General features: G+C 49.1%; 11 protein-coding genes across 14 annotated transcripts; 5 read left to right on the top strand and 6 right to left on the bottom strand.

The window, feature by feature from the left end:
- The first annotated feature begins 591 nt into the window (after positions 1-591).
- Positions 592-1177, top strand: FOXG_18315 (uncharacterized protein). Its single transcript, XM_018398384.1, has 2 exons — positions 592-848; positions 902-1177. Exons 1-2 carry the CDS (start codon positions 732-734, stop codon positions 995-997), a joined length of 213 nt encoding a protein of 70 aa, XP_018236010.1. The 5' UTR covers positions 592-731; the 3' UTR covers positions 998-1177.
- On the bottom strand, positions 1023-2704 carry FOXG_02432 (oxidoreductase). The gene is made up of 3 exons (XM_018379879.1): positions 2272-2704; positions 2167-2225; positions 1023-2115 (listed from the first exon to the last, which is right to left on the bottom strand). The coding sequence occupies exons 1-3, from the start codon at positions 2614-2616 to the stop codon at positions 1164-1166; spliced, it is 1356 nt and encodes a 451-aa protein (XP_018236009.1). The 5' UTR covers positions 2617-2704; the 3' UTR covers positions 1023-1163.
- A 114-nt stretch (positions 2705-2818) lies between these two features.
- Positions 2819-5544, bottom strand: FOXG_02431 (histone-lysine N-methyltransferase SET9). The gene is made up of 2 exons (XM_018379878.1): positions 4993-5544; positions 2819-4935 (listed from the first exon to the last, which is right to left on the bottom strand). Exons 1-2 carry the CDS (start codon positions 5089-5091, stop codon positions 3028-3030), a joined length of 2007 nt encoding a protein of 668 aa, XP_018236008.1. The 5' UTR covers positions 5092-5544; the 3' UTR covers positions 2819-3027.
- Positions 5545-5665: 121 nt separating this feature from the next.
- FOXG_02430 (50S ribosomal protein L14) lies at positions 5666-6763 on the top strand. Its single transcript, XM_018379877.1, has 3 exons — positions 5666-6024; positions 6072-6156; positions 6229-6763. The coding sequence occupies exons 1-3, from the start codon at positions 6010-6012 to the stop codon at positions 6522-6524; spliced, it is 396 nt and encodes a 131-aa protein (XP_018236007.1). The 5' UTR covers positions 5666-6009; the 3' UTR covers positions 6525-6763.
- FOXG_02429 (DNA-directed RNA polymerase II subunit RPB9) lies at positions 6746-8827 on the bottom strand. 2 transcript variants are annotated; one of them, XM_018379875.1, is made up of 3 exons: positions 7868-8827; positions 7199-7288; positions 6746-7140 (listed from the first exon to the last, which is right to left on the bottom strand). In XM_018379875.1, exons 1-3 carry the CDS (start codon positions 8126-8128, stop codon positions 7096-7098), a joined length of 396 nt encoding a protein of 131 aa, XP_018236005.1. In that variant the 5' UTR covers positions 8129-8827; the 3' UTR covers positions 6746-7095. The 2 variants fall into 2 exon arrangements, with proteins under 2 accessions (XP_018236005.1, XP_018236006.1); XM_018379876.1 differs by having other exon boundaries at positions 6746-7288.
- A 2302-nt stretch (positions 8828-11129) lies between these two features.
- Positions 11130-12979, top strand: FOXG_02428 (peptidyl-prolyl cis-trans isomerase ssp-1). Its single transcript, XM_018379874.1, has 4 exons — positions 11130-11425; positions 11550-11813; positions 11879-12135; positions 12186-12979. Exons 1-4 carry the CDS (start codon positions 11423-11425, stop codon positions 12193-12195), a joined length of 534 nt encoding a protein of 177 aa, XP_018236004.1. The 5' UTR covers positions 11130-11422; the 3' UTR covers positions 12196-12979.
- Positions 12549-14192, bottom strand: FOXG_02427 (uncharacterized protein; the record flags this gene model as incomplete). Its single annotated transcript, XM_018379873.1, has 3 exons — positions 12549-13915; positions 13967-14078; positions 14127-14192. 3 exons carry the CDS (start codon positions 14190-14192, stop codon positions 12549-12551), a joined length of 1545 nt encoding a protein of 514 aa, XP_018236003.1.
- Positions 14193-15773: 1581 nt separating this feature from the next.
- FOXG_02426 (uncharacterized protein) lies at positions 15774-18089 on the top strand. The gene is made up of 5 exons (XM_018379872.1): positions 15774-16294; positions 16353-16632; positions 16686-16897; positions 16945-17212; positions 17261-18089. The coding sequence occupies exons 1-5, from the start codon at positions 16119-16121 to the stop codon at positions 17930-17932; spliced, it is 1608 nt and encodes a 535-aa protein (XP_018236002.1). The 5' UTR covers positions 15774-16118; the 3' UTR covers positions 17933-18089.
- On the bottom strand, positions 17258-20526 carry FOXG_18314 (uncharacterized protein). 3 transcript variants are annotated; one of them, XM_018398381.1, is made up of 7 exons: positions 20218-20526; positions 20044-20169; positions 19930-19998; positions 19732-19878; positions 19345-19679; positions 18396-19297; positions 17258-18348 (listed from the first exon to the last, which is right to left on the bottom strand). In XM_018398381.1, the coding sequence occupies exons 1-7, from the start codon at positions 20265-20267 to the stop codon at positions 17998-18000; spliced, it is 1980 nt and encodes a 659-aa protein (XP_018235999.1). In that variant the 5' UTR covers positions 20268-20526; the 3' UTR covers positions 17258-17997. The 3 variants fall into 3 exon arrangements, with proteins under 3 accessions (XP_018235999.1, XP_018236000.1, XP_018236001.1); XM_018398382.1 differs by having other exon boundaries at positions 17942-18348; positions 19930-19983; positions 20218-20479; XM_018398383.1 differs by having other exon boundaries at positions 17942-18348; positions 19930-20169.
- Positions 20527-20676: 150 nt separating this feature from the next.
- FOXG_02425 (uncharacterized protein) lies at positions 20677-22220 on the top strand. The gene is made up of 2 exons (XM_018379871.1): positions 20677-21862; positions 21913-22220. Exons 1-2 carry the CDS (start codon positions 20757-20759, stop codon positions 22100-22102), a joined length of 1296 nt encoding a protein of 431 aa, XP_018235998.1. The 5' UTR covers positions 20677-20756; the 3' UTR covers positions 22103-22220.
- A 365-nt stretch (positions 22221-22585) lies between these two features.
- On the bottom strand, positions 22586-23944 carry FOXG_02424 (uncharacterized protein; the record flags this gene model as incomplete). Its single annotated transcript, XM_018379870.1, has 2 exons — positions 22586-22645; positions 22697-23944. 2 exons carry the CDS (start codon positions 23942-23944, stop codon positions 22586-22588), a joined length of 1308 nt encoding a protein of 435 aa, XP_018235997.1.
- Between the last annotated feature and the right edge of the window lie 267 nt (positions 23945-24211).

Below are 24211 nucleotides of genomic sequence, written 5' to 3'. Positions count from 1 at the left end.
TTATTGCGCTTGAAAGTTCGCTGATGGCTGATTTCATTCGCTATTGGGTTTCTTTTCTCACGTCGGCACATGGAGAATATATTGAGGATTGACGCACCTACCCGCCTCGCATTGGTTTCACAACGACCAATAACGGAAGACATGGAGGAGTATTGTGCAAGGGGCTCGTGACATTATGCTTTGGTGTTTCTCTCACAATTTGGGCTCTGTTCAACATTCGATGAAACCGTCAAATGGCTTAAACCATCTGCGACCTGGCAACGGGCGATATAAACCATGGCGAAAGTAAAAGGTAATAAATAAATATTGCTGTTGGAAAGTCGCCCGAAACCAAGTGAGCAATGGGATGAAGTTGCCAAAATCATCGTGATGTGAGAGGCGCAACAAGTCCATCCATGCTAGTCCGAATACCCTCCTTTTGACAAGTCCAGAACCGCCAAGCATACCTACATCTGCAACCCAAAAACCACAAGACGTAGCAACAAATATCATTTTAGGTCACACATCGCAGCCCCCAGCTCTGTACTCCTTATCTCCATTGGTTAACCATGCTTACGCCCAGCCCATCCAGATGGACCATCAAGATACCGTCAGCTCACTCAGCGAGCAAGAATAGATAAAGTGCTGACATATCCCAATAACGCTGACGCCGTAGTTAAAAATGAACTCAAGCCTCGAACTTCATCCTATCTTTCATCCCGTTTCATCCCAAGTCAGGACGAGAACTCAGCATGCATCCTGCTTACACACTGTACATCGGGCTTGAAGCTCGTGTGACCGAATGGAAGAACGATATGTATGCGACTGTCAGTAAACGGTTCAGCGCACCCACTGATGCACAATATCAGGTAAGTTAAGTGGTATCGCGATAAAGGAATGCTTGCTGATGCTGAAGTTGTAGGTTGATGAGAAGAGACCGATGATTACGGAGAAGCAAGCTGAAGAAGGGAGATCGGAGAAGGAATTGCTGGAACAAAAATACGCCAGTCAGTCATGATCAGAGTTAACATATGGCTCGGAAGCGACGAGATAGAATTGTCAAGTTGTTTATTCTGTCTTGCTCATTATCAACCAATCCCTGACATTGAAGCTTTTATACATCTATTTTCAACTGTAATCTATCTACTTTCAAACAACCACCTTTTATTCTTCCCCAAACAAAATCAAGGAATGCTCATCTTGACATGATCCTGCTTCTTCGTAGCCCGTCCTCCAAATCCCCATCCAATCTGATGCGCAAGCTGAATCTCAACATCCAAGTCATCAGCCCAAGCCCACACCAACCCGGGATTCTTCTGAAACATTCTCCCTGCCGCAATGAGGTCCAACTTCACACCATCATCCTTTCCAGAGATGATATCCTCCGCAAGTGTACCGGTCTTGATACTGCCCACCGAGCTAACGAGCATCTTGTCGCCAACAACCTTCTTGATGTGCTTCGCGAACTTGGCTTGATATCCTGGGCCGCCTTGCACCTTCTGCTGGGGGTGGTTTCCGCCGCTTGATACGTCGATCACATCGACGCCGCGCTCGGCGAAGAGGATAGCGAGTTTGGCGGCTTCGTCGACAGTCCAGCTCTCGCCGGTGTACTCAGGGTTAGTATCCAACCAATCCGTCGCACTGATCCTCACGAAAAGAGGCATGGTCTCAGGGATAACAGCACGAACTTCCTCAACGAGCTCAAGCGCCAGACGAGTTCTGTTCTCAAAACTTCCACCATACTGATCCGTTCGCTTGTTAACACTCGGCGTAAGGAACGAGCTGACAAGATAACCATGCGCAAAGTGAAGTTCGATCACGTCGAAGCCAGCGGTGACGGCGCGGTTGGCGGCCTTGACGAAATCTTTCTTGAGCTGGTTAATCTCCTGGATACTCATGCTACGCGGCGTGGGCATGTTCTCATTGAAGGGCTCATCGCTGGGACCTACGACATCGTCGGGCCACCCGTTGACTTCCTCGGTGGCTGTGGCGCCGGCGCTGAGCCAGGGTGCTACACAGCTTGCTTTGCGGCCTGCGTGGGCGAGTTGAATGGCGATGTTTGTATTCTGACCGTGCGCAAAGTCGACGTTTTTTCGGAGAGTGTCAACATGGGCGTCGAGCCAGATACCAGCATCCCTATGACGATCAGTTAATGAACCACAATATAGGTCGTGAGTATATGCTTACTCAGGTGTAATTCGACCATTGGCTTGCACGGCAGTTGCTTCAATCATCATAAGCCCCGGCTACAAAGATTAGCTTTGATCATCTCACTCGTATAACGCCACTCACACCACGCTGAGCCATACCGCCATAGTGCGTAATATGCCAAGGCGTCATGAAACCTTCATGGCAGGAGTACTGGCACATAGGGCTGACCCAAATTCTATTCTGCATAGTGACATTTCGAATCTTGAGGGGCTGAAAGAGTCGAGGAACAGGTCTTCCATCGCTGGGCTGGATGGCCAGACCAGGCGGAGGATCCTGCTCGGGGGTGAAGAAGGGAACGCCCTTTGCAGCCTTGTTGACAATGGGGTGGCTGCATTTCTCAGTCTTTGCGGGTGCAGGAGTTTCGGGCCTCGATACGGGAATGCCGTGGTGAGGGTGGCAGATGCGGTTGGTGAGATATGCAGCCATGGTGATGAGTGTTCAGATAGAGTTGTTATGCTTAACGATCCTTCAGCAACCTCATCTTGGGAATTGGGAACAGGATTTTATATACAGGTTCATGATGGGTCAATGACGTTGTGATTAGAAATCTTTGACGTTAATTTTCGGAAAGCTCCAGATCTACGGTATGTAGGGCGCGAATCTTCACATCGGCGACGGGCGATGAACATTGGTTCTTTCGATGGATTGAAACATTTATAATAAATAACGTTGTCCAGATGGTGGGTCAGTTATCTAAACTAGGCCTCTTGGTCTAGCAATGCCGTTGACATAAAATATACAGTTATAAATCCCGCTCGCCTCAAAAAAAAAGGAAAAAAAGAAAAAAAAAAACATGCTCGGTCCGAATTATGTCCAACAGTTCTCCACGTATGTTCATCATGGGTCGAGGAACCTACTGTTCACTCGACGAAGCCTTCCGCTTCTTCGATGGCCTGAGTCTTGTTCTGTTGATGGACCCGTTCGCCCCATTAAGTTTGATGTGCTGTGTCGCTTCCGGCCCCGCTCGAGCTCTTCCGTTTCTTCTGTGTCTGTCTTGAGATTTCCAAAACTCTTGCGACATCTCACTTTTCGCTCATCATCGGGATCCAAGAATCGATGGATGGTGCGGTGATCCAGAATTCTCTCTTCTTTGTCATGCGGTCCGGCCTTGTCCGTCTTGGGCCAGATGTACCCGTAAAGCTTCGAGTGTCGTTCGCATCGAGGACATGAAGCTCGTGTAAAATATGCGTTCTGTTGTACAAAGTAACCGTCGCAGATGGTACACTGGATCCAGGCCATCTCAGGTTCTGATAAAAGTAGCGGTGTAAGGAGGTAATCTCCCGGCACTCGCACTCTAGATGGAGGCGTATCTTCCTTATAGACACGACGTTGATATTTCTTTCGTTTTGGCTGATCCTCATCAGCCACTTGACTGTCTTCGACAGTTTCAATACTGGTTGCAATAGGCTCGGTTGGTGGAGGTACCACAGTTGCTTCCTTGAGCTTTTCCGGTTCAGGTTCACTCTCAGCCTCAGACTCCAGAGGAGCGTTTAGAATGGCCTGGATAGTCATACTCTCTAGGCCACTTCGACGGGTTCTCTCTCTCGTTATTTCAGCCGCTTGCTGCGGTGATCGTGAACCTTGACTGCTCTGCGGCGAAACTGGTGCCCCCTCTGTCTGTTGACTACCCTTGTTCGCATTCCCTTTCAATGGAGTATGTCCTAGAGGCTCTGGAGTCTCCTTCTCTGGCGAAGTGACATCTGTCTCGACAACGCCACTTGAAGTTTCACTGGCAGTGACAGATGTACTGCGCGACGAATCGTCAATAATAATTACAGTCTTCTCAGCCGAAATCTTTTGTCGCTTCGCTGGAGTCTTGGGCGGTGTCGCCAGACTATCATGCTGTCGCTTTCGATCATTGGTTTGCTCGGCGGGTGGAGACCTAGCAGATGATGAATCGCGAGCTAGCTTTGATCCTCTTGAAGTCGCTTTTGTAATCCGTGGTCGCATATCGGGAGTGACTGATGGTGTCCGTGAAGAGCCAGAGATGCTTTCATCTCTTCGCCGTCGCCGTAATGAGTAACCTTCTGACTTTTCCTGCTCAATACTAGTTTTCACTGGCACTGTGCCATCTTCTGGTTCCCAAGCATTCCGTAAAAGATCCTCGCATGTCCTGCACAAACACTCGCAGTTGTTCTCGCCGAAATAGTTATCTCCGTAAGTGACCGTAATCTCCTCTCCCGCTTCAATTGGCCTTGTTGCGACAATCTCGATTCCTGCGTGGCTTGTCCTCATAAGTTTGGCGTTCGCATCGCAATCGTGGTTCGCAAAGCGAGCAGGTCCCATAAACAGGCTGGTGCACTTGCTTCGTGAGCTAACAACAATGCTAAAGTCCTTCTTCTGAGATGAGATGGCCTTTTCCTCCTCTGGCGTGATGATGACTTGAACACCGGATAAATATTTAATGGCCTCGTTGCGTCGGATAGGTCGTCTGGCTGTTACGGCAGCCTCGTGAGTAACAATTGTGTATCGGTTTGTCGAGCTGACCTCCCATGGACAATCCGGAAGGTAAATTTGAACATAACGTCTGAGATGCCGTCGGAAGTTCTCCTTTTCATTGTCGGTCTTCAATCCATTGTGAAACCGTTTTAGCCCGTTTGTTGCCAGCAATCGCTTCTCAGCACTTTCCAAGTCCTTCTTGAGAACCACCTCCTCTTGCAAGATCTTAGCGATCTCCTCCTCCCTTACACCTCTTGATGGATGATATGATGTGCGGTTTTTGGGGACCGTTGTCCAGTAAAAGACCTGCCTGTGTTAGAGTCGCATTGCCTCATGAGCGATGCTCAGCCGTAAACCACTCACATGATCAACCAGGGCGTCAGTGAGAATGTCATCATATGCTGACACTTGTGCCAACGTCATGCGCGGCTTTTTGGCAGCCGCTTTCTGTGATGGAGGCATTTTGCCTAATGCGAATTCACTCTGATGCCAGTCTGCTGTGTAAAGCTGTCGCCCAAGGAATAAAAGAGCGTACGTGTCCCTCGAAACTAGCTGTCAAAGTCCGAGCGAGAAAAGAGCGGAGATGTCGATCTTTGGCTCAGTGTATGAGAGCCTTGCCAAACGATGCCACAATTGAAGCCTGTCCAATCTTGCAGAGCAATGCGCAGGAGTTGAAAAGATAAAAGCCAAAGTCAAGCGTTTTATGTTCGAATTCAGCTAACTCAGTGCCGCAACGTCATAGGTTCCGTCTCTCTAAATAAGGAGCGTTAATCGATGGAACAAAGACAGACGAGGCTGAGACTTGGGTGAGTAAAAGATCGTGGTGCGGGTGCCTTTCAAGGAATCGGGCTTGAAGGAGGGAAGTGATGTTCAAGGTGGAATGACATGGTTGTAGCTCGCTCGGGTGCTTTCGAGGTTAGGGGGGGCTTGCTTTGTTCCTCTTCCCTGGATCAAGGCCGGTTTGGGGCATTGGCCAGGCGACGGGTGGGGCTGTGTAGGCCTAGGAAATCACTCTCAAACATTAAATCAGCTCAAGCTGTCGAGTTAGGTATCAAGCCATGGTACGATGATCAAAGGGTCTTTGTTGGGGAGTGAGGTGCAGTAGAGATGAGCATTAAAGAGATGTTATTTTTGTATTATCCTCTCAAGGGCCAGTCATAGAGATACAGTTTCATGATAAGACGACACGATATCTCCAGATTTTCTTTACCCCAGCTGAGATCTATTGGGTTCCGCTGGAGCAAGTGTGGCTTCAACTGTGGCTGTGAGCACGTGATATTAGTCCAAAAATTCAACGACAGGTTGGACGATTGATGATATCCCGAGTTAGACCGTGGTGAGAGTTGAGCATTGAACCTCCGCGCGCGGGACACAGCCAAGATGATTCAATTAAAGGTACCTCAGCTCTACTCACCTCGTTGACCCCTTACTGACTATAGTAGACAATGCTTAACTGCATCGACAACTCGGGCGCTGCCCTTGTCGAATGCGTCTTGGTCGTCGGCCAAAAACGACATGCCCGAATCGGTACGATACACCCCTACGAACACCTCAGTCGAGCCCCTCGAAATTATGCAACATGTGACTAACACACCTCAGGTGACCGTGTTGTCGTCGTCGTTCAGGAGCAGCGTGGTAGCTCCTCCGGTGGTATGGCCGGTATCTCTGCCGCCAACAAGGTCAAGCGAGGTGATATCCGTCACGCCGTCGTCGTCCGAACCCGATACCCTACACAACGCCGAGACGGCTCAGTCGTCAAGTTCGACGACAATGCTTGTGTGCTGCTGAACAAGGCTGGAGATCCCGTGGGATCACGTATCAACGGTGCTGTTGGCGCCGAGCTGAAGCGCAAGAAGTGGAGCAAGATTCTGTCAATGGCGCCTATGCAGGCATAAAGAATTGACAAGGAGTTTAGGCGGATGGGTGGTTATTTACAAAAGACAGGATAGATCAGAGGGAATGGATTGGCTGCATACAGCCGTGTACGAGTGGAATACTGTATAATTACGAATATTACAACATTTGGCATTTGCGAGGCGTTGATACGAAAATACAGACACCTTTCAGCTCTCAAAACTAAAAATCACTGTGGTTGCATAACTTGGAATATGTAATGTCACGGAACTTATTTTGCATGATTAAAAAACTGCAGGTGCATCTTGATAATTTACCCCTCCTACGGAAGGTGGCTAGAAACTTAACCCTCAATCCTAAACGACGAACTGAGGAAAGCTTGGTACATTTATGTGGCCCTCCTCCAAAATCTTATTCGCTGCTCAAAGCAGTCTTATACAGGATCATTGATAGAATACAATTTGCATTTCCCTCCTTATAACCTGGCGCCGGTGGCATAACCATGCCACAACCCTCTCTAAAAACGCCTTGCGAATTCAAATGATGATGCGAGTATCCTCCACAACTTGGGCGTCGACGATTCGGTGCCCGGGTATCGATACAAGGTTTCGCTTAAGTGAAAATGTGACCACACTCGCAGCAGACGTAGAAGAGTTTCTACCGTGGCGTTAGTGAGCTGGCCTCTGAAACGTACATGTGAGAGAGTTCAACTTACCATGCCGGTTTCAGCGCTTCGCTGCTGAGACTGGAAAAACACAGCTTCGGTGTGCTGGCAACTAGGGCAGGTCTTTGTAGATCGCGGGAGCTGCAGCGCGCAAAAAAAGAAATAAAGTCAGCCAGCAGTCTTTAAGCGATGACAAGCGGGTTCCAAAGAAGACGCGAGACACCCAGTGCTCCAACTGCTGTTTCCAACTTATACTTTGTCATGTGACCGGTCGGCCGCCAACTGCTCGCCGCCGGATAATGATGCCAGAAGCCCAGAGCATGTGCCAGTCAGCCCAGGATAGAATAATATAGTCGTGCCAGTCGTGTCGTGTCGTCAGTTACATAATTGTCGTGATACAGGATGTTTGTTGGAGATGCTCATGATTGACATTTCATGGACGAATCACAGCACATGGAGATCTCTTCGAGGAATTCTTCGCTGGCGTCGGAGAGGAAGTCATCAGACTCGGTCCTTGTGTCATCGTAGTCCTCGTCCATCATCTCCTCATCGTAGTCGGCGAAAAGGATCCTCCCATGGCAAGGTGAACTGGCACATGCCCGTGATGGGCTGACTGACTTTCTCGTTGGAGACGACCATTTGGCAATCGGGCTGGCCGCAAGAGATGCACAAGATGACTCCGCCACAGCCGTAACAGAGAACAGGTGGAAGATGACTAACCGTTGGATCGGAGCCAACATCCTGGGTGACACCGGCGGTCTCACCGGCCGAGGTGTTGAGGACGTTGCGGAAGACACAGGTAGACTTGGCGTCCTCGGTGTACTGGCAAGTTCGGCAGGTAAACTGAAGCTTGTGAGCATCCTCGTCCTCCTTGGGATAAAGCATGTTGGAGCATTCGGAACAGAATCGGAAGGTGATCTGCTCGAGCTTCTTGTCGCCTTCGGCGCCCTCGTAAGAGGTGGTGGATTGGGGGGTAGCCATTTGGTCGGTCGGGTGGTGGTTGTATGGGTGGTTCAATTTGAAGAGAATGCTTGGTTGCTTATGAGGAGGCAAGAAGCAAAAACAAATCTGAAAGCTGAAATATCGAATAGATAGTTCAGGCTGTGAATGAGAGATGGCGGTTGTCGCTCTAGAATAGAGGTCGTGCTGTTGAAGAAGAAAGAAGGGGAGAAATGATGGATGAAAGGCGACAGGGCTGGAAAATAGTTCAAGTGGGAGTGGAGGGGCTTCTGGCTTCCGCTGTCTTCTTGTCCCACTTTTCCGTGCAAATCCTTGGATTTGGTTGCTTGTGTTGGGTTTTTTGGGTTTGGTGCCTTGAGCTTGGGCTTGGGCTGTGTTGGGTTTATAATAGACGGTTGGCAGCCAGCCACAAATTCAGAGGCTTTACGGATGAGAAATTGGTGATTATGCAGGCTTGTAATTGACGGGCGCTGTTCAAAGTCCGTAGATTCGTGAACATAGATGATAGCAAACTTACAGAGGAAGAGAAGAGAAGAACAAGGCTTCAGTGTTGGGGTCGGTCGAGTTTTGTACGGAATGCATAAGCAGCAAGTGACTTGAACAAACCAAGGCACAGCATAAACAGTGGGTGATTCAGCGCGTTATCCTTCAGTGGCCTCGTGTGGACTGTCACACGTGGGCCGTCTACAAACGAGACGAAAGTTATGTCCCTCTGCCGCGCCTTGTTATTGCTGACTCGTTATCTCTATTTCACGGTCTTATGCTGCGAGTGGCAAGGCAAAACACTGGGGACAATTCATTCATCGACAGGGGTTGGTTATTTGCGGTGACTCACGTCTTGAGCTTCAACTCTACCTATATGAGGCGGTGATGCCTTAGAGTCATCTAATCATGAGGCAGCCAGAAATACTTGATACCTACGCGTGCATAAAACGACGTCGTTGTGAATCCTTTGAAAAGAGCTCTTATTGGATGATGCTATCTATTCCAGCTGAACAGCTACGGAGGTTTGTCCGGCAGAACGAGGCTGGTCTCCGTATGTTCACATCATCACTGGTGCGTTAATCAGGCACAATGTAACCTCCGTCACGACGAGGAGTAAACTAGAGTGACGTGCATGTTAGAAATATGCGTGAAAAAGACATCTCTCGAATTAGGAACTCGAAACAAGACGCAGGAACATGGTTTTCTGCCACTTCAAACAGCATTAACTGGATAAGGCGTTGACAAGTGATCAATAAGTGGCACATGGAGGGCTACATGAGGTCCACGAGACCATCACGATCGTACCAAAGCGGAACTTGAGACACGATCAACACGAAAAAGGCCGCAGAGACGTACACGTGTAGAGAGTACGTAGACCATGGAATTCGTAATTGGCCGAGAGAGGATATGCTGGTGAATAGGTAGGGAGTTGTTCCTAGGCCTAGAATGAATTATCCGATCTGACGCTTGGAAGGTCGGCGATTTAGCGATTCGTGTGAACCTCAGGACGGGGTGGATCATGAAACAGAAGATACGTTATTGCCTTGCGTGAACTATTCACAATCTGATCGCGTTGGCCAACTCACTCAGGTCGCCAATGTCTTTGCAGTCAGCAAACAAACCACAACTTGCAAACCCACGCGTAGTCGTACGCCTTCGCCTTCCAACTTAGGTCATACCATTTGCTCTGAAGGCAACCACCAACATGCATAGATAAAGCATATTGGAAGTGATTTGAGAGCTTTGGAGTGACTTAGCCATTGCTTAAAGAGTTGGCGACCCTAGTCAAACATGTTCGAAGGATGATTCCACAAAGTGATCAAATACTCAACAGCGGGGTTTCAATTGCACATCGTCTTCGACTGTGAGGTGTCAACGAGACGTGAATTGAAGGCTCTCGAGGATAATCGTTAGTTCTGAATGCCAATGCTCCCTCTATATCTGTTCTGCATGCATTATAGGAAGGCTTTACGTCTCTGTTGGAGTGGCAGCATGGTGACATGCCCCACAATCTGCTCTGGCCCCGAATCTTTTAGCTGATTGTACGGTGAGATTGGATGTATGCTTCTAATCAAGAGGCTCAAATCAATTATTCGTTTTTTGGACCTGCTCTCTCACAGCCATGCATATTCTCTATCGCTCGCAGACTGAAGTTACATACCCATGGTTTGAGATGGGGCACTTGGGTACCTCCAGCTTATGGCGAGTGGTGTTCTAGTCTTGATAACAGCTTTCGCAACGCCTGCTTCCCTTCTTTTACACATCAAACCCCTAGTTCTAGTATTAACAAAGAACAAAGAAGAATTGTCTTGCCTAAGATTTATTCGCGAGTAATTTTACCGAGTCTTCCATCGTAGTTTTAGCGTGACGATGATTATAGACGCTGAGCTAGCCACTTAACCTGTAGACTATTGATTTACCGGCTGGCATCTCCGTGTTATTCTACATTCAACTATCCGAACCAGGTCCAGGTCCAGGGCCAGTGACAACTGACAGATCTGCAGGTTGTTCCGAATGGATGGAAGCGCACCTCCGCATTTTCCCTTCGGTGCTGGTAGTGTGTGGGAGGGATGGCGGAGAAGCTGGTACAGTTGAAAGGTTCCGAAAGACGAAACCCCCGAACTCCACCGTTGATACTCCATCTTCACTCTTGTCAAAACTTGCGAGTGCAGCCCGAATTGCTATTTCTATCAACTGTATGCATCTTCAGATATTATTGGCTCAGGAGGGTCCCGGAGATGTATGTGCCTACAGCTCGACGATGCCGAGCGTCTGGTGACAAGTAACCCCTTGATTAAGCATGCACTAAAGACTGATCCCATGATCTAAAGCCAGTAAGCATGGTTTATTACCAACCGAGTTGGATATATCCCTCGTTAAGAGAGGTAAGGGCGTATTGAGGCGCTTGTTAGAGGTTGAGTCGCTGCAACGCTTCGAGCATTTAAGCCTATCACAGCGTCGGGTAGCTCACCCACCCACTGAAAGAAGGAAGGGCCACCCCGCGTCAAACCCCGCCCACCACAGCAACGCCGCATGGCAACCGCGGGGGCCTGTCGCTCCTTCTGTTGTACAGTACGGCACGTCATTGTTCCAGTTAGGTCGAGTCGAGAAGCGACGGGAGGACCCAGCTCCATCAGCTCCAGCTTACCATACCTTAACTGGTAGCCCATCCATCTCATCACTCCTCTTCGCAGCACATCTCTCAAGCTGCAACTTTTGCTTCCCTCAAAGACGACTTTTTTGACGATCGATACCCCAACGACGAGGCTGAATACAGCTCATTTTTGCTTTCGCTTACCCGCTTCATCAAAGTCAACAACAGATATAAACATGGTAAGCAGCTCAACAGCAAGCCTCGACAAACGTCGCAGATCCTTCAAGACCGCTCGTCGCCCCCTCTCTTGGCTGCGTCAATCAACTCACAGACTCAATTCCTCGTCTAACATTTACACTACAGGCTGACACTGGTCTTCCTCCGGGCTGGGAGGTCCGACACTCCAACTCCAAGAACCTCCCCTACTACTTCAACTCTGCCGAGAAGCTCTCACGATGGGAACCTCCCTCCGGCACCGACACCGAGAAACTTAAGCATTATATGGCTACTAACCACAGCGCCGGCTCTCGTCCCGGTGCCGTCGCTGGTGTTCCCGAGGGCAAGATTCGCGCTGCTCATCTACTAGTCAAGCATCGCGACAGCCGACGACCCAGCAGCTGGAGAGAGGTGCGCATACCCGACCACCATATGCGACAGTCGCATTGATCGCTGACTAACACAATTGGCTGCAGGCTGAGATTACGCGCACCAAGGAGGAGGCTCTTGAGATCATCCAGGACCACGAGCAAAAGATCAAGTCTGGTAGTATCACACTTGGTGAGCTCGCTCTCACCGAATCCGACTGCTCTTCTGCCCGTAAGCGAGGCGACCTCGGATACTTTGGCAAGGGAGACATGCAGAAGGAGTTTGAAGATGCTTCCTTTGGCCTCCAGCCTGGCCAGATGAGCGGAATTGTGGAGACAGCTAGCGGCCTTCACTTGATTGAGCGGTAAGTCTAATGTCTGTGGTTTGAGCTTATTATTGACTGACTTTCCCCAGCCTGGAATAAACTGAAAAGTATATATAATTGACAAATTTTGTAAATTGACAAAGCAGAGCGTATCGTTGACGTCTTCGCGCAATACCTCCCGATCGCATTTGTCGATATCTGTTGAAGTGATATATATGTGGTTGACTTGGACGTCATATTTTCAAACTTCAGTGAGAGTGGCAGTCTTTTGAATCTTGAGGGTCTACATTATTCTTCCATGTCTAAGTATCTACAGTACCCAGCCACAACTGGCTTCTACCAGACTTGCTCTTTGTCTTTGTATCCGTCTTCCTAGCAAGTATATAACTCTAAACACCAGGTCACGAACGTTACCACGTCTATCCTCGCCGAGATTCTATGGCCGTCTCTCTTCAGCTGGCCAAACCCAACACAGCACTTTTGAAAGGCTCGACAGTTGTGAAAACCACCGTCATGACACCGGATACTGTCATAGCAAGAGCAGCGTACGGAGCAGCGCGACTTCTAGTCTCGTACAGATACGACACGCCCATGGCTGCGCCGTTGATACCAACCGTGATCCCTGCTGAGATTGTAAAGGGATCATCGCCACTTGGCAAATCCTTTTGAGCTGTTCTCAGAAGAGGCTTCAGGCTCAGACGTGAGACCCTGCCGTCGGAGTCGGAAATGTTGACGCTTGAACGGGAGAAACGGTCTTCTCGTCTGACGCCTAGTTTGTCGAGTACAAACGGGTAGCAAAGTTGACCAAGGATTCCATTGCTTACCACGAGGGCAGCATTCACACCGAGATTTCCACCAAGTGCTTCCATGGCCGGTTTGGCAAGTGCCAAAGTTGTGCTTCGTGCAGCGAATGCCAGCGCTGCGGGTGCGTTTAGACCGACAAGCTTCCCTCCCAGGACTGACAAGAAGACGTTTCCAGCTGCGGCCGCCATTGCCAGGATGATAGTGAGGAAACCGGCGAGACTGAAGAGCTGTCGTTGGCATTCGTATAGCTTAAACCCCCATATCAGAATTCCGCATTCGAGGACCGAAAGTGCAGCGTCACCGGCGCCAAACCAAGGGCTTCGTCCATCCGAAAGGGGTTTTCCAGTTGCCACAGAGGTCCAAAGGACATAAAGGGGCGTCCCTCCGCTGAAATCGCGCAGTACTTTGTCTATGCTGCCGTAGCCATATGCGCCCGCTTTGGCTCGGGTATATGCCGTCATGAAGAGGGTCGTGAACAGGACAGGATTCATAAGCGTGACCATCGTGTTCTTGAGCCTCGACAGGTCGGTGCAAACTTGAGAGGCCTTGAGGGCTCGTTGGAGTCGCAGTGTCAGCACCCAGACGAACCAGAGAACGCAACCATCAAGGACGCGGTCATCGTTGGTGGCGACAGCTACTGGTGCTCCAATCACGAAGATGGCGAGAGACGATGCGATCAGTGGGAAGTTAGACATCCAAAAGTGCCAAAGCTGTGACACCGGAACCGGATCCTTGGAAACAATGGATGATCGTTGGCTGGCTGTTGCTGAGGTTGCTTCGTCCGGCCCGGCTCTCGGCGGGTTTGCTACCTTTTCGCGACGGCCAAACATACGCTGTTGTCCTTGGTCCAGAGTTGAGTCGGAGAGCCAGCTGGTTTCGATCCGGGGAGGAGTTCCTGTAATAGGCTGCGGAAGGCAAACGTCGTCGGGCACTTGACCAGTCATTCGAGCCACACAGCTCATAACGAGAAGCGAGAGGGCAAAGATCATGGCCCAAGAAGCAAGGTTGGTGATTACTGGAGTGACGATAAGAAAAGTTTTCAAGGAGTTTTTGCACTGAAACATACCAAAGTTGCCGATGACGCAGCCGATATCGCGGCCGCTGAGAATGTCGCTCTGGTTGAGCATCATGAGAGGAATTGGAAAGCCCAAGCCAAGATGAACATTGATGAAGTCGACCTCAAACGAAAGTTAGTGCTGCCGTTATGGAGAATCGTGTTCACTTACCTTGGATTTGATGTGCCTTCGATACACACCATCAACATCTGCGAAGCAGAGGTAGGCCGCAGCCATGAAGCAAAATGTCAGAACCATTCCAAAAATAGAGGAGAAGAACTCGAGATGCACAGGAGTCAACGCCCTACTCGAACCCCATATGATCACCTCGCTCATGAGATAGACGACGACGACCCAGCCAAACTCCAGCACATTGCTGGCGACGGTGATGAATCGCGTCCTCCAGAGATCTGATAGCGACATGTCTAGGGCTGCTTGAAACAGTGATTGTGGGGAGTTGATCCATGATGGCCTCGAGAGGAGCGGATTGCGAGCTTCATTTGAGGGTCTGAGACAGCGGAGGATTTCAGAAACGTTGTTTCTAATGGTAGTAGTCATGGTGCAACTGCAACTGCAACTGCAACGTCGACGTGATGAGCACAGCCAGGTTGGTGAGGGTGAAGAAGCACAGGGTCGGCGGTTTTGGAGGCGTTACACATGAAGATACAATACACCCCTTTCGCGACTTGCGGAAGGGTGATTGTTTAAAAAGGGTTCGAGGGACAAGCGAGATATGTTGAAAAAGGAAAAGAGGGATTGGAAAATGGGTGAATTGGGGGCAGAAGTGTTGACAGTGACAAGGCCAAGCTGGCTGGCGGTTTGCACTGGCAGAGCGTATTCTGCATTTGAAGGCCACATATTCACAGTTACAGGTCTGTTTGAAACATATTATCGTTCTATCTGTTGACGTGTGCAGCTCTTTTTGGAAAGATGATGTAGGGACCCGACATATCTCCAATCTAGATCGGTCTGTTACCGAGCATGTCTGGAGGAATTGGACCACCTCTGACCATGTCAGATTGGCTGCATATGATATTTTGTTTGCGTCAGTTTGACACATTCAACGGGAAGAACGGGACTGCACCCTGAATCCAGACCGTCTCGTTTGAAAGGTGTTCTTCGATCTTGTATCATTTCTTTTCCCGCTACGAGGGTTGTTTGACAAAACTTCATTATAGATAGGGCCAGAAATAGGTTGGAACATGACTCTATTCCCCGTGAGGGGTTGATGTACAGATGAGCATTGGATGTATGAGGTTGGAAGATTTGCTCAGATGGTGACGATTTCTTGGTCACGACAGGGAGGACGATGCCGGGGGACGTGGGATGAGAGGTTCAAACGGATGAGGGGGGGGACGTATGAGATATGCATATGACGAGTATGATGGATCCCAAGTGTTTGTTAAGCTATTTTTTTATTTTTTTTATTTGTATAAGCTGATCTCTGAGACTTGCATAAAAGTATCTTGTCAAACCATTCTGAAGATAGTGATGCTGTCGTGTCTTGCAATGGTAGTGTATCAACAGGACATCTCCCCTGCATTAAACGACCTGAATGCATGCACAACCGTTGCTATCTCAAGACATTTCTCTCTTCACCAATAATCGCCTCTTGTAAAGAGCATCAAAATGTCCGTGGAAGCTTGCCTCACGCAAGATGCGCTGTAGATGCTGTGGCACGCTAGCCCCGCCTTCACTGGTCTTTAGGTGTACGTCCACTGGAAAAAAAGTGCCGCGCGAGGCTCAGGGGTTGTTTGACCGCCCGGGATCTTTGGGCCGACATTTAACGTCTGGGCGTTTGTTTTGTTTGAATATGAGGTTATCTTGAGCATCACCACGACGGCACGGCACGGCATTGACGTTTGAGTGAACCGATTTGAAAGCCAATTGCTCGTATTCTTGTTTGTTTTTCTATTCTCAGCTGGATTTATTTGCTTGGGTGGACAAATCCACTTGGGGCTCAGTGCACCGTCTGACTGAGTCGGTATCGTCCACAACACCAATCTCTATTCATCGTACTCAGCAACATCTCCATCTTTCCCCAGGGACGACTTGTGTCATCATCAACACCGCTACTCAATCAACCCTGGAAACAAAACGTTAGCTGTACCACCCCATCACTGTTACTTCAAAAACGCCACCTCGCTATTCCACAGGTCCAAAATGGATCTCAGCCCCAAGCACCGCGCAGAAGCCCTGCTTCTAAAGGCAGCCCGCGCGTACGGCATCCCCGCCTCCAAGGAAGACGTGCAACACGCCCTATCAGACGCTTCATTCGTGGACTGGGCGAATCTGCATCTCGCGAGCGATCACCTCCTCACGGGTGATGAGCTGGCCCTGTGAGTCGTTACTTTTGTGTATCTGTTTATGTTAATGCTGATGAGGGGGGGTTTATAGGTATACTGCGCTTGATAAGAGCGGGCAGGTTGACAGATTAGCGGATCTGCATGATTTGGGAGAGGTGCAGGCGGTGAATGAGGATGATATTCGTGCGGCGATTGAAGAGCTGAATAGGTCGACTGCTACGATATCGAAGCAGACTGAGACGTTGAAGCAGCAGCGTGATGCGTTGGCGAGATTGGTTAAGAAACGTGATGAGGCGGAGAGTCAGAGGAGGGATCTTGAAGAAGCGCGTCTTAATAAGACGAAACATGCCTTGAAGAAATTGGTGTTTGAGGTAACACAGACTAGTCCAAGGCCGTTTGAGATGAAGTTGCTAATGTGGTGTAGGTTGATGGTGAGGCACAGAGCTTGGAGTATCGTGTTGCAGATCTGGAGCAGATTGCTAAAGACTCGCGATCGAATCTTAAGAAGACGGTCGATACGGTGTTTCAGTCTGATGATAAGTTACTGTCGAGTTTGCAGAAGCTTGGGTGGGAACTTGATCAGCAGGATCCAGAGGAGGAGAAGACGATCGAGAAATTGAGGGAGACTTGTATGAGGTAAGTCCTCCGCTTATCATTGTATTGATCTGTTCTAATTTGAGCAGGTTGATCAAGACGACTGTTGAGACTCTGAGGACGAGACTGGATAGAATCTATCTGGAGGCTATCCTTGCGGCGGAGCGCTCGGGAGATGTCAAGGCTGCTACTCAAGAAGACGTCAAAGCTCTCGAGGAAGAGCTCGAGTCGCTGTACTCGGAGATCTTGCCTGTTGCACAAATGTCTGCTGAACAGCAGCATTTGGAACCAGCGTTGAAGTCTACGAATGCCCAGAGTGGACAGAGCATACACCGCTCAGCTGTAGCAGTTTCTTACGTGCGTGCATTCTAACACCATATTTTTCGTGTCGCTAATACTGTCTAGGTCAACGAGTGTCTCGACTATCTTGTAGAAAGAATAACACTCCTGACCGACCGTGTCGAAACTCTCAAATCCCACAACGCAGCAGCATCTTCCATCATCGCCACAGCCAAAGCAGAAGTATCTGCCTCGCTATCCCCCGAAAAGAAGAAATCTATCAGAGCCGCTATGCCAGCATCTCCCATTCGGAACCCCTCACCAATTCGTATGCGCGCCAATACAGACGGTGCCCGTCGCGGCAACAATAACCGACGTCGCTCATCCGGCATTCTCGACGAACCTGCAATCGAAGCTCTTCTCCGTGACTTGGCGCTTTCACTACCAGACGCAGAAGAAGCTTCCATCCAAGACCAAGTATCCGCTTTGAACAAAGCGTTCACCGAAAGATCTGGCAAAACTACAGATGTGGTGCGCAATGCACAGGATAGCTTTGAGACGAGCGTTACTTCTAGGTTGGACGATGCTAGATTGGCGATTCAGCTTTTGCGCGATAGTGTATTGGCTGAGAGTCCGTTTGGGGAGATTAAAATGGTTGATCCGGAGTTTGAAGGGTCAATTGATGTGTTAAGCCAAGAGGTGGACAAGGTTAAGGAGAAGTTGGATGGTGTTGTTGCCAAGAAGGCGTTGGCGAAGAGTGTGAAGAAGGATGAATTTGTGCAGAGATGGGCATCATAGGCCAAAGAAGACAGTTCTAGTGGGATGCATAGATGATCCATTATCATTTAATTATCTAATATTCTTCATACATGCAGCCATGCATGGTCGATAAACATAGGCTGCGAGAATATACTATCAAGAGAATACTGCTCCAACCCTTCATAAATATCAGCAGTCATCGAATCGCCCAGCGAAGTCTGTCGTTGATCCGTTCGTCTTTCACCAACAGGGTGAACAAAAGTCGTTTGCACACTAACGGTTGTCTTTGAAGCATCAGATTGACCGCCCTGCGTACCATCAACCGTAGGCTGCGGTGCTACAGCGTCCATGATATCAGAGTCGATGAGTTGCCAGATCTTGGAAGGCTGAAAACTAATCATGTTGTTATCCTGGGCTTGACTCGACATTGTTTGTAGTTGGTGTAAAAGTTCTCGCTGTCAAGGTTAGCACATGCTTCCCAGCTGGGTGTGTTCTGACGAACCTTGTGTATACTTCTCGGTGAAGGATCAGGCATCGACTCTAGAAACTCGATGCATTTTCTGTAATTCTCCTTTGAAGTTTCTGAGACTTTGGCATCCCTCGCATACTGGAAAAGCCACGGTATTGTCGCTGTCGCAGCGACTAAATCGCCTATTAATGGATCATACACCATTAATCCACGATCTATACATGTTTGGACTAAGCGCGCTACCCAAGCTGAGTGAAACATAGCTTGATCGACAGTTTGTTGGAGGAACAGTCTCGGTTGAGAAGGTCGATTCGCTCTTCGAAGGGTAACGAGATGAATGAATGGATGATTTAATAATCCTTGTGTCGCGTGCGCTGTGATTTGGAAGAGAAGCCATGGCGCCCAGTACTCACGGTGTCTTTCGAATTCCTCTGGTGTTCGTTCCGAAAAGCCCACGTTGCGAACGAAATGTATATGACCGAGTCTAGACTCAAGATCATACAGGGTATTCGTCAATTGGTAAAAGTTAGAATTCGTATCAGCAGGGTTATCAGCCTTTCCGATATGCAGCGCATGAAGGTATGAAATAACATCACCGCAGAACGACACAGCGCGTACAGCATGTGATGTAATTCCAGGGTCTGTCCTCAAGTCATCGCGAATACTTTCGAGATCCGGCGCATATTCTTCATCGCCTAAATATGCAGGCGGTGAGGGTTCTCTTGCGCTGCGAGGATATTCGGGTTTGGTGTGCGTTTGGGAGAGCAGGGTGAAACGAGGAGCGAAGCCCTTTTCGAGGATGAAAATACTCCAGTAACACCTGAGACTGGCGTCGCCTTGGGGGCTGTGAGGAGACTCTGAGTAGCCTGCTCCGCGGACGAGTTCGAGCCTGCTGGCTGCTCCAATTGTCATTAAAGCCAATGCTGGTCTTCCTTCTGCAAGCGAGTTAGCGATATCCTCAAAAGGGATTTGGGATCGGTACCGAGAATGTCACCCAGAGCAAGGAGACATAGAGCTTGTGAGATTTCCAACTGGGCTGTTCCTCGCATGGCAAGTTCAAGTACCATATCACGCGCTGATCTCGCATGAGAGTGGATTAAGTCTGCTTCCTTCGCACTGCTCGAATCATAAGGGAGATTTGAAAGCGCAAGTGCTAAGAAGATCCATTGAAGAAACATGGGAAATCTCTCAATTCGATCTCTCAGACCTTCTGGATTGAAGAGAGGCAGTGGCTGGAAGTATAGCCGCCTTCGGTACTCTTCTACTGCATGGTCAAGTGCATCTGGCGATGGTCTTGCCTCTGTTGCTGAAGGAAGCCTGGTGCTTTGTGAGTTTATGTGCAGATTATACGGCACAGAGCGGTGCTTACCAAGATACTGAGACTTCATCGTTAATGCTCACTCTGTTCATCCGTCTTGAAGCGCTTTCGACGAAAGATCCCGACCTGTTTGTGTGCCTCGGCAGGGAGTCCGGAGTCAAGGCTGAGCCATTGCTCGATGAGGCAGCTTGAGGATGACTTTACACCTGTTAGTCATTGAAGTAACAGTAAAATCTCGGTCTTTCTCACTGAATAAGATCATATATCTCATCACCCCGATTCTCAACACTCGAAACACGATCCCTAGATCCCGGTTTCCTGGTCACTCATAAGACAAGTCATTCAGTCAAAGTAATGACTCACGCTCTAGAAGTCCTCCTCCTTCGCTTCACAGTCTCTCGATTCCTGGGCAAATATTCACAAGGCTGATTTAACCTCTCACAAAAAGAGCACACAGGTCGTTCCCCAGTACACCTCGTCTTCTTCCGTCTGTTCCCAGATTAGAGGATACCCTTGTAAATACATCATACGACTCACCGACAGCTCTCGCACGCACGCCGGACGGATGATTCGGGATTACCTGTCATTATGAAGTCGAAAGTGGGGCTGGTGGACAAGCATTCAGAGGAAGTATATACAATATGTAGTTGGGATGAAGAGGATGAGACACGGATTCTCCGTGCCCACCATTAACCTAGGGAAAAAGTGCACGTGACTCAAGTTGGAGAAGTTAACGTATGACTCCGAAATACTGTCTTTTTACATATTAAAAAGATACCGAATTCCAGAGCTTTTCCCTTCGGCGTATGTCATGATTTGGAGAGTTGATCTAGTGATAGCGTTATTAGTGAGTCGTTGACCGGAGAATTGTCGTGATAGTTTTCCGTGCCCGTTGGTGAAGAGACGGTGAAACACGATTGGTCAATGCCTCTGGACACGGAGTTTTAGACCAATTTTCCGTCTTAGACATCGACTTATACAAGTCGCTTGTCTACTATAAGACGGGCTGGTTGTTTCTTTCTTTCTATTCTTCAGACCATTACTTTACTACTAGTATCTATTTTCTTGACTTCAACATGACTTCTAGAACGCCTGCATCAAAGAACGAGCCCATCGTCATCGTGGGCGCTGGTGTCTTTGGCCTTTCAACAGCCCTTGAACTCAAGAAGAGAGGTTATCAACATGTCGCAGTGCTCGATCGATATCTACCACCTGTGATAGACGGAAGCAGTGTTGATATTTCACGTGTGATTCGCGTGGAATATGCTGATCCTTTCTACGGCAAGATGGCGACTGAAGCCCTTGATGGTTGGACCGGTCAATATTCACAGCACTACCACCAGTCGGGCTTTGTGATGCTTACCGATGCTTCTGGAAACTCCTTTGTTGAGCAGAGTAAGGAGTCGAACAAGACTCTTGGTGGAACACTGGAGGAGTATGAGAATGCACACGATATTCGAAAACAATTCCCTGCTGTTCAGTCTCGGCTTGATGGCAAGAAGGCGTACTTCAACAAGACTGGTGGCTGGGCGGATGCAGAGTCTAGTATACAACAATTGGCTACCGAGTGCTCTCTTGCCGGTGTGTCGTTCATCACAGGTGCAAGAGGCAGGGCTTTATCTCTACGCTACAACGACAAGAAAGTCACCGGCGTCAACGTCGCCGAAGGTGACACTATCCCTGCCGCACAAGTCATTATAGCCACTGGCGCGTGGTCAAACAGACTCCTCCCAATCAGCCACGCCTCATCAGGCTCTGGGCAGCCAGTCGGCTTCATCCGCCTCACCCCCGATGAAGCAGAGAGACTCAAAGACATGCCCGTCATCATCAATCTCAGCACAGGAGTTTTTGTCTTCCCACCTACACCAAAGACACATATTCTTAAGATTGCTCGTCACGGCTATGGATGGGCTACCGAAGTTGAAGTCAAAGATCCTCTCGGACAAACTCGAATGGTATCATCTCCCAAACGAGACGGAAATAACGCTACAACCAATTATTTACCTGCAGATGCACTGCAAGCTCTTCGTGAGGGTTTACAAGATCTCGTACCTGAGGTTGCGGATCGGGAGTGGTTGAGAACACGGCTTTGTTGGTACTCTGATACGCCTGAGGGAGACTTTATCGTGGATCACCATCCTGTTCGCGAGGGTCTTTTCCTCGCTACGGGTGGTGCTGGACAGTGAGTTACTCTACAAGATCTAACGTGAGGTTATACTGACGATAACGTAGTGCTTTCAAATTTCTTCCTGTTCTCGGACGGTATGTTGTTGATTGTTTTGAGAATAAGGCTCCCAAGGAGCTTAGGCATAAGTGGAGGCTACGAGCCCCAACTGGGCAGGATATGGTGAAGCAGGGTGATGGTAGTCGAGGTGGTCCTCCTTTGAGGAAGTTGACGAGAGCTGAGCAGGCCAAGCTGTGAAAAGCAAATAGATGTATTCTTCCATATAATACGAGAGATTATTGAGATAGTGTTTTAGCTAAGATACACAATGAATATCTGCTATACGATGGAAGACCATGTCCTCCGAGTTTGTGAGTATCGTGCCATATTTTACGATCTTTGCGCTACGAGGAACAATGCCTCATGCCACAATGGCCATGCAACGTGAAGCAGTGGGCCTACCACGATGAGAAACGACCCCATGGTCTCGGTCTCATATCACATCGTACACGTACAGCATACTATTGTTTTATGCTCTGAGCAAGCATGGCAGAAGAGTCTGAATGCTTGTATACGAAGTACATGTCACGCCTACGTTTACGCATGGCCCCTACGATGGTGTTTTGGTGCTGTATTATGTGGGATATGGAGATATGTGTGACATGTGATATCCCAAAGTTCGGTAACTGGACTCGACCCCGTCACCGTCTGTGTCCGACCACTCACCACGTTTGTGACCTCCTAGCCAAGAGGAGCACAAGTGAAAGCGTTCTTGACAGTTCCGTGATCATACTGATCGATCTACCAAGAGTTAGTCCATGTTACATAAGACGTTTTGGTGCGTTGACTTACAATATCGACAACAGCTGAGTAGGTTCCGGCAACCAAGAAGACAAGGCCCATGATGAAGATGATGGCATTGACAACGCTTGGAAGAATGTTCTTCTTGTTGTACCACTTTCCTTCCCTCAGAAGCATGAACCACATCACTGCAGGCCAGTACAGGGTGAAGCCCGAGTTCAGCAAACTGGATGTGATGGCAATCAAGTCGCTGAAGAATGGAATAGCCTCTGCGATGACAAAACCAACCCAGGTGAAGATGCTGATGAGAAGAAGCCAAGAGATCCAGCCCTTGGGGGTATTGATATACTTGGCGATCGAATTCTCATAGATGCGACCGTGGATGTAGCGTACGGCGACAGTCGTGTTAATCGAGCCACTGATGAAGATAACCGGTAAGGCGACGCCAAAGGCAACCTTAGCAACGGTATGGCCTGCAGATAGCAGAGCTGGAGACTTGACATCGACACCAACGAAGGAGTAGATGAGAGCGCCGGTGAGGGTATAGATAACAATTTCAATACCGCCGAGTGTCCAAATAGCCTTCATATAGTCGGTAGGCGTATGCATTTCATCCATGAAGCTGAACTGTGAGATGGAGAAGCTGTAGGCGAAGAAGATGTTGCAAAGCGCAATAAAGGCCTGAGCAAATGTGACATCAGGCTTGGGCCAGGCAGACCAATTGGCCGGTTCAGGTGCATCAGAAGCTCGAATACCAGTTGCGATGATAGTGACTCCAATAGCTGCGATGATCGATGCGAAGTCGATATAGCCCAGAATAGCCACCTCTGCAAAACTAGGAGGCACAGCAAGAAGCAGCAGCAGGACAGCAGAAATGACACCCCAGACAAGACTGCAGACGTTGCTCTCAGTCAAAGTAGCAAAGGCGATAGTCCCTGTCAAGCAATGCGACGCTGTGAGGAGCAACAACTGAAGCGTGACCATCACACCAAAAGCCTCAGCACCCCACCGTCCAAACATAAGTCCTCCAGCAGCAGGATAGTGCTCAATATGCGGATACCTAACCTTGACCTGGCCAACAATATACGACGTGTAAATCGCAATGAGGCCAATACCAATTGAGCAGATAACGCCAGCGACCATGCCCAGTGTTGCAAAAGCACCAGGGATGGAGAGGGAGCCGAGCGCGATGGCCTGGACGATGAGAACAATGGTGAGGCGCTTCCAGCCGAGGCGGCTGAACTTTGCCTTTCCGTCGAGGATCTTGCGCTTCTCGAATTCGGTCACTTCGCCGACCATTTTCTCGCTGGTGGAATCGTCATCTTGGGGCGATGGGGGAGGAGAGGATGTTGTTTGTCTTGAGGGCCTTGGGGCTTGTCCTTGTTTTTGCTGGCGGTGGAGGCCCGCGGGGGTTGATGGGAGGGAGGTCAATTGTTTTTGATGAAGTGTAGCTGTAGTCTCCCATTGTCACACAGGACTGGTTTACGTGGTTGAACTCGTTTAGGAGGTTTCGGAGAGGATGAGTTTGAGGGGAATGTGAAAGTGTGAATTAAAGAAGGGACTTGG

The sequence above is a fragment of the Fusarium oxysporum genome, chromosome 5 (genome assembly GCF_000149955.1).
Source record: "Fusarium oxysporum f. sp. lycopersici 4287 chromosome 5, whole genome shotgun sequence".
Lineage (NCBI taxonomy): Eukaryota > Fungi > Ascomycota > Sordariomycetes > Hypocreales > Nectriaceae > Fusarium > Fusarium oxysporum.
This window is presented reverse-complemented; position numbering and strand designations above follow the sequence as displayed.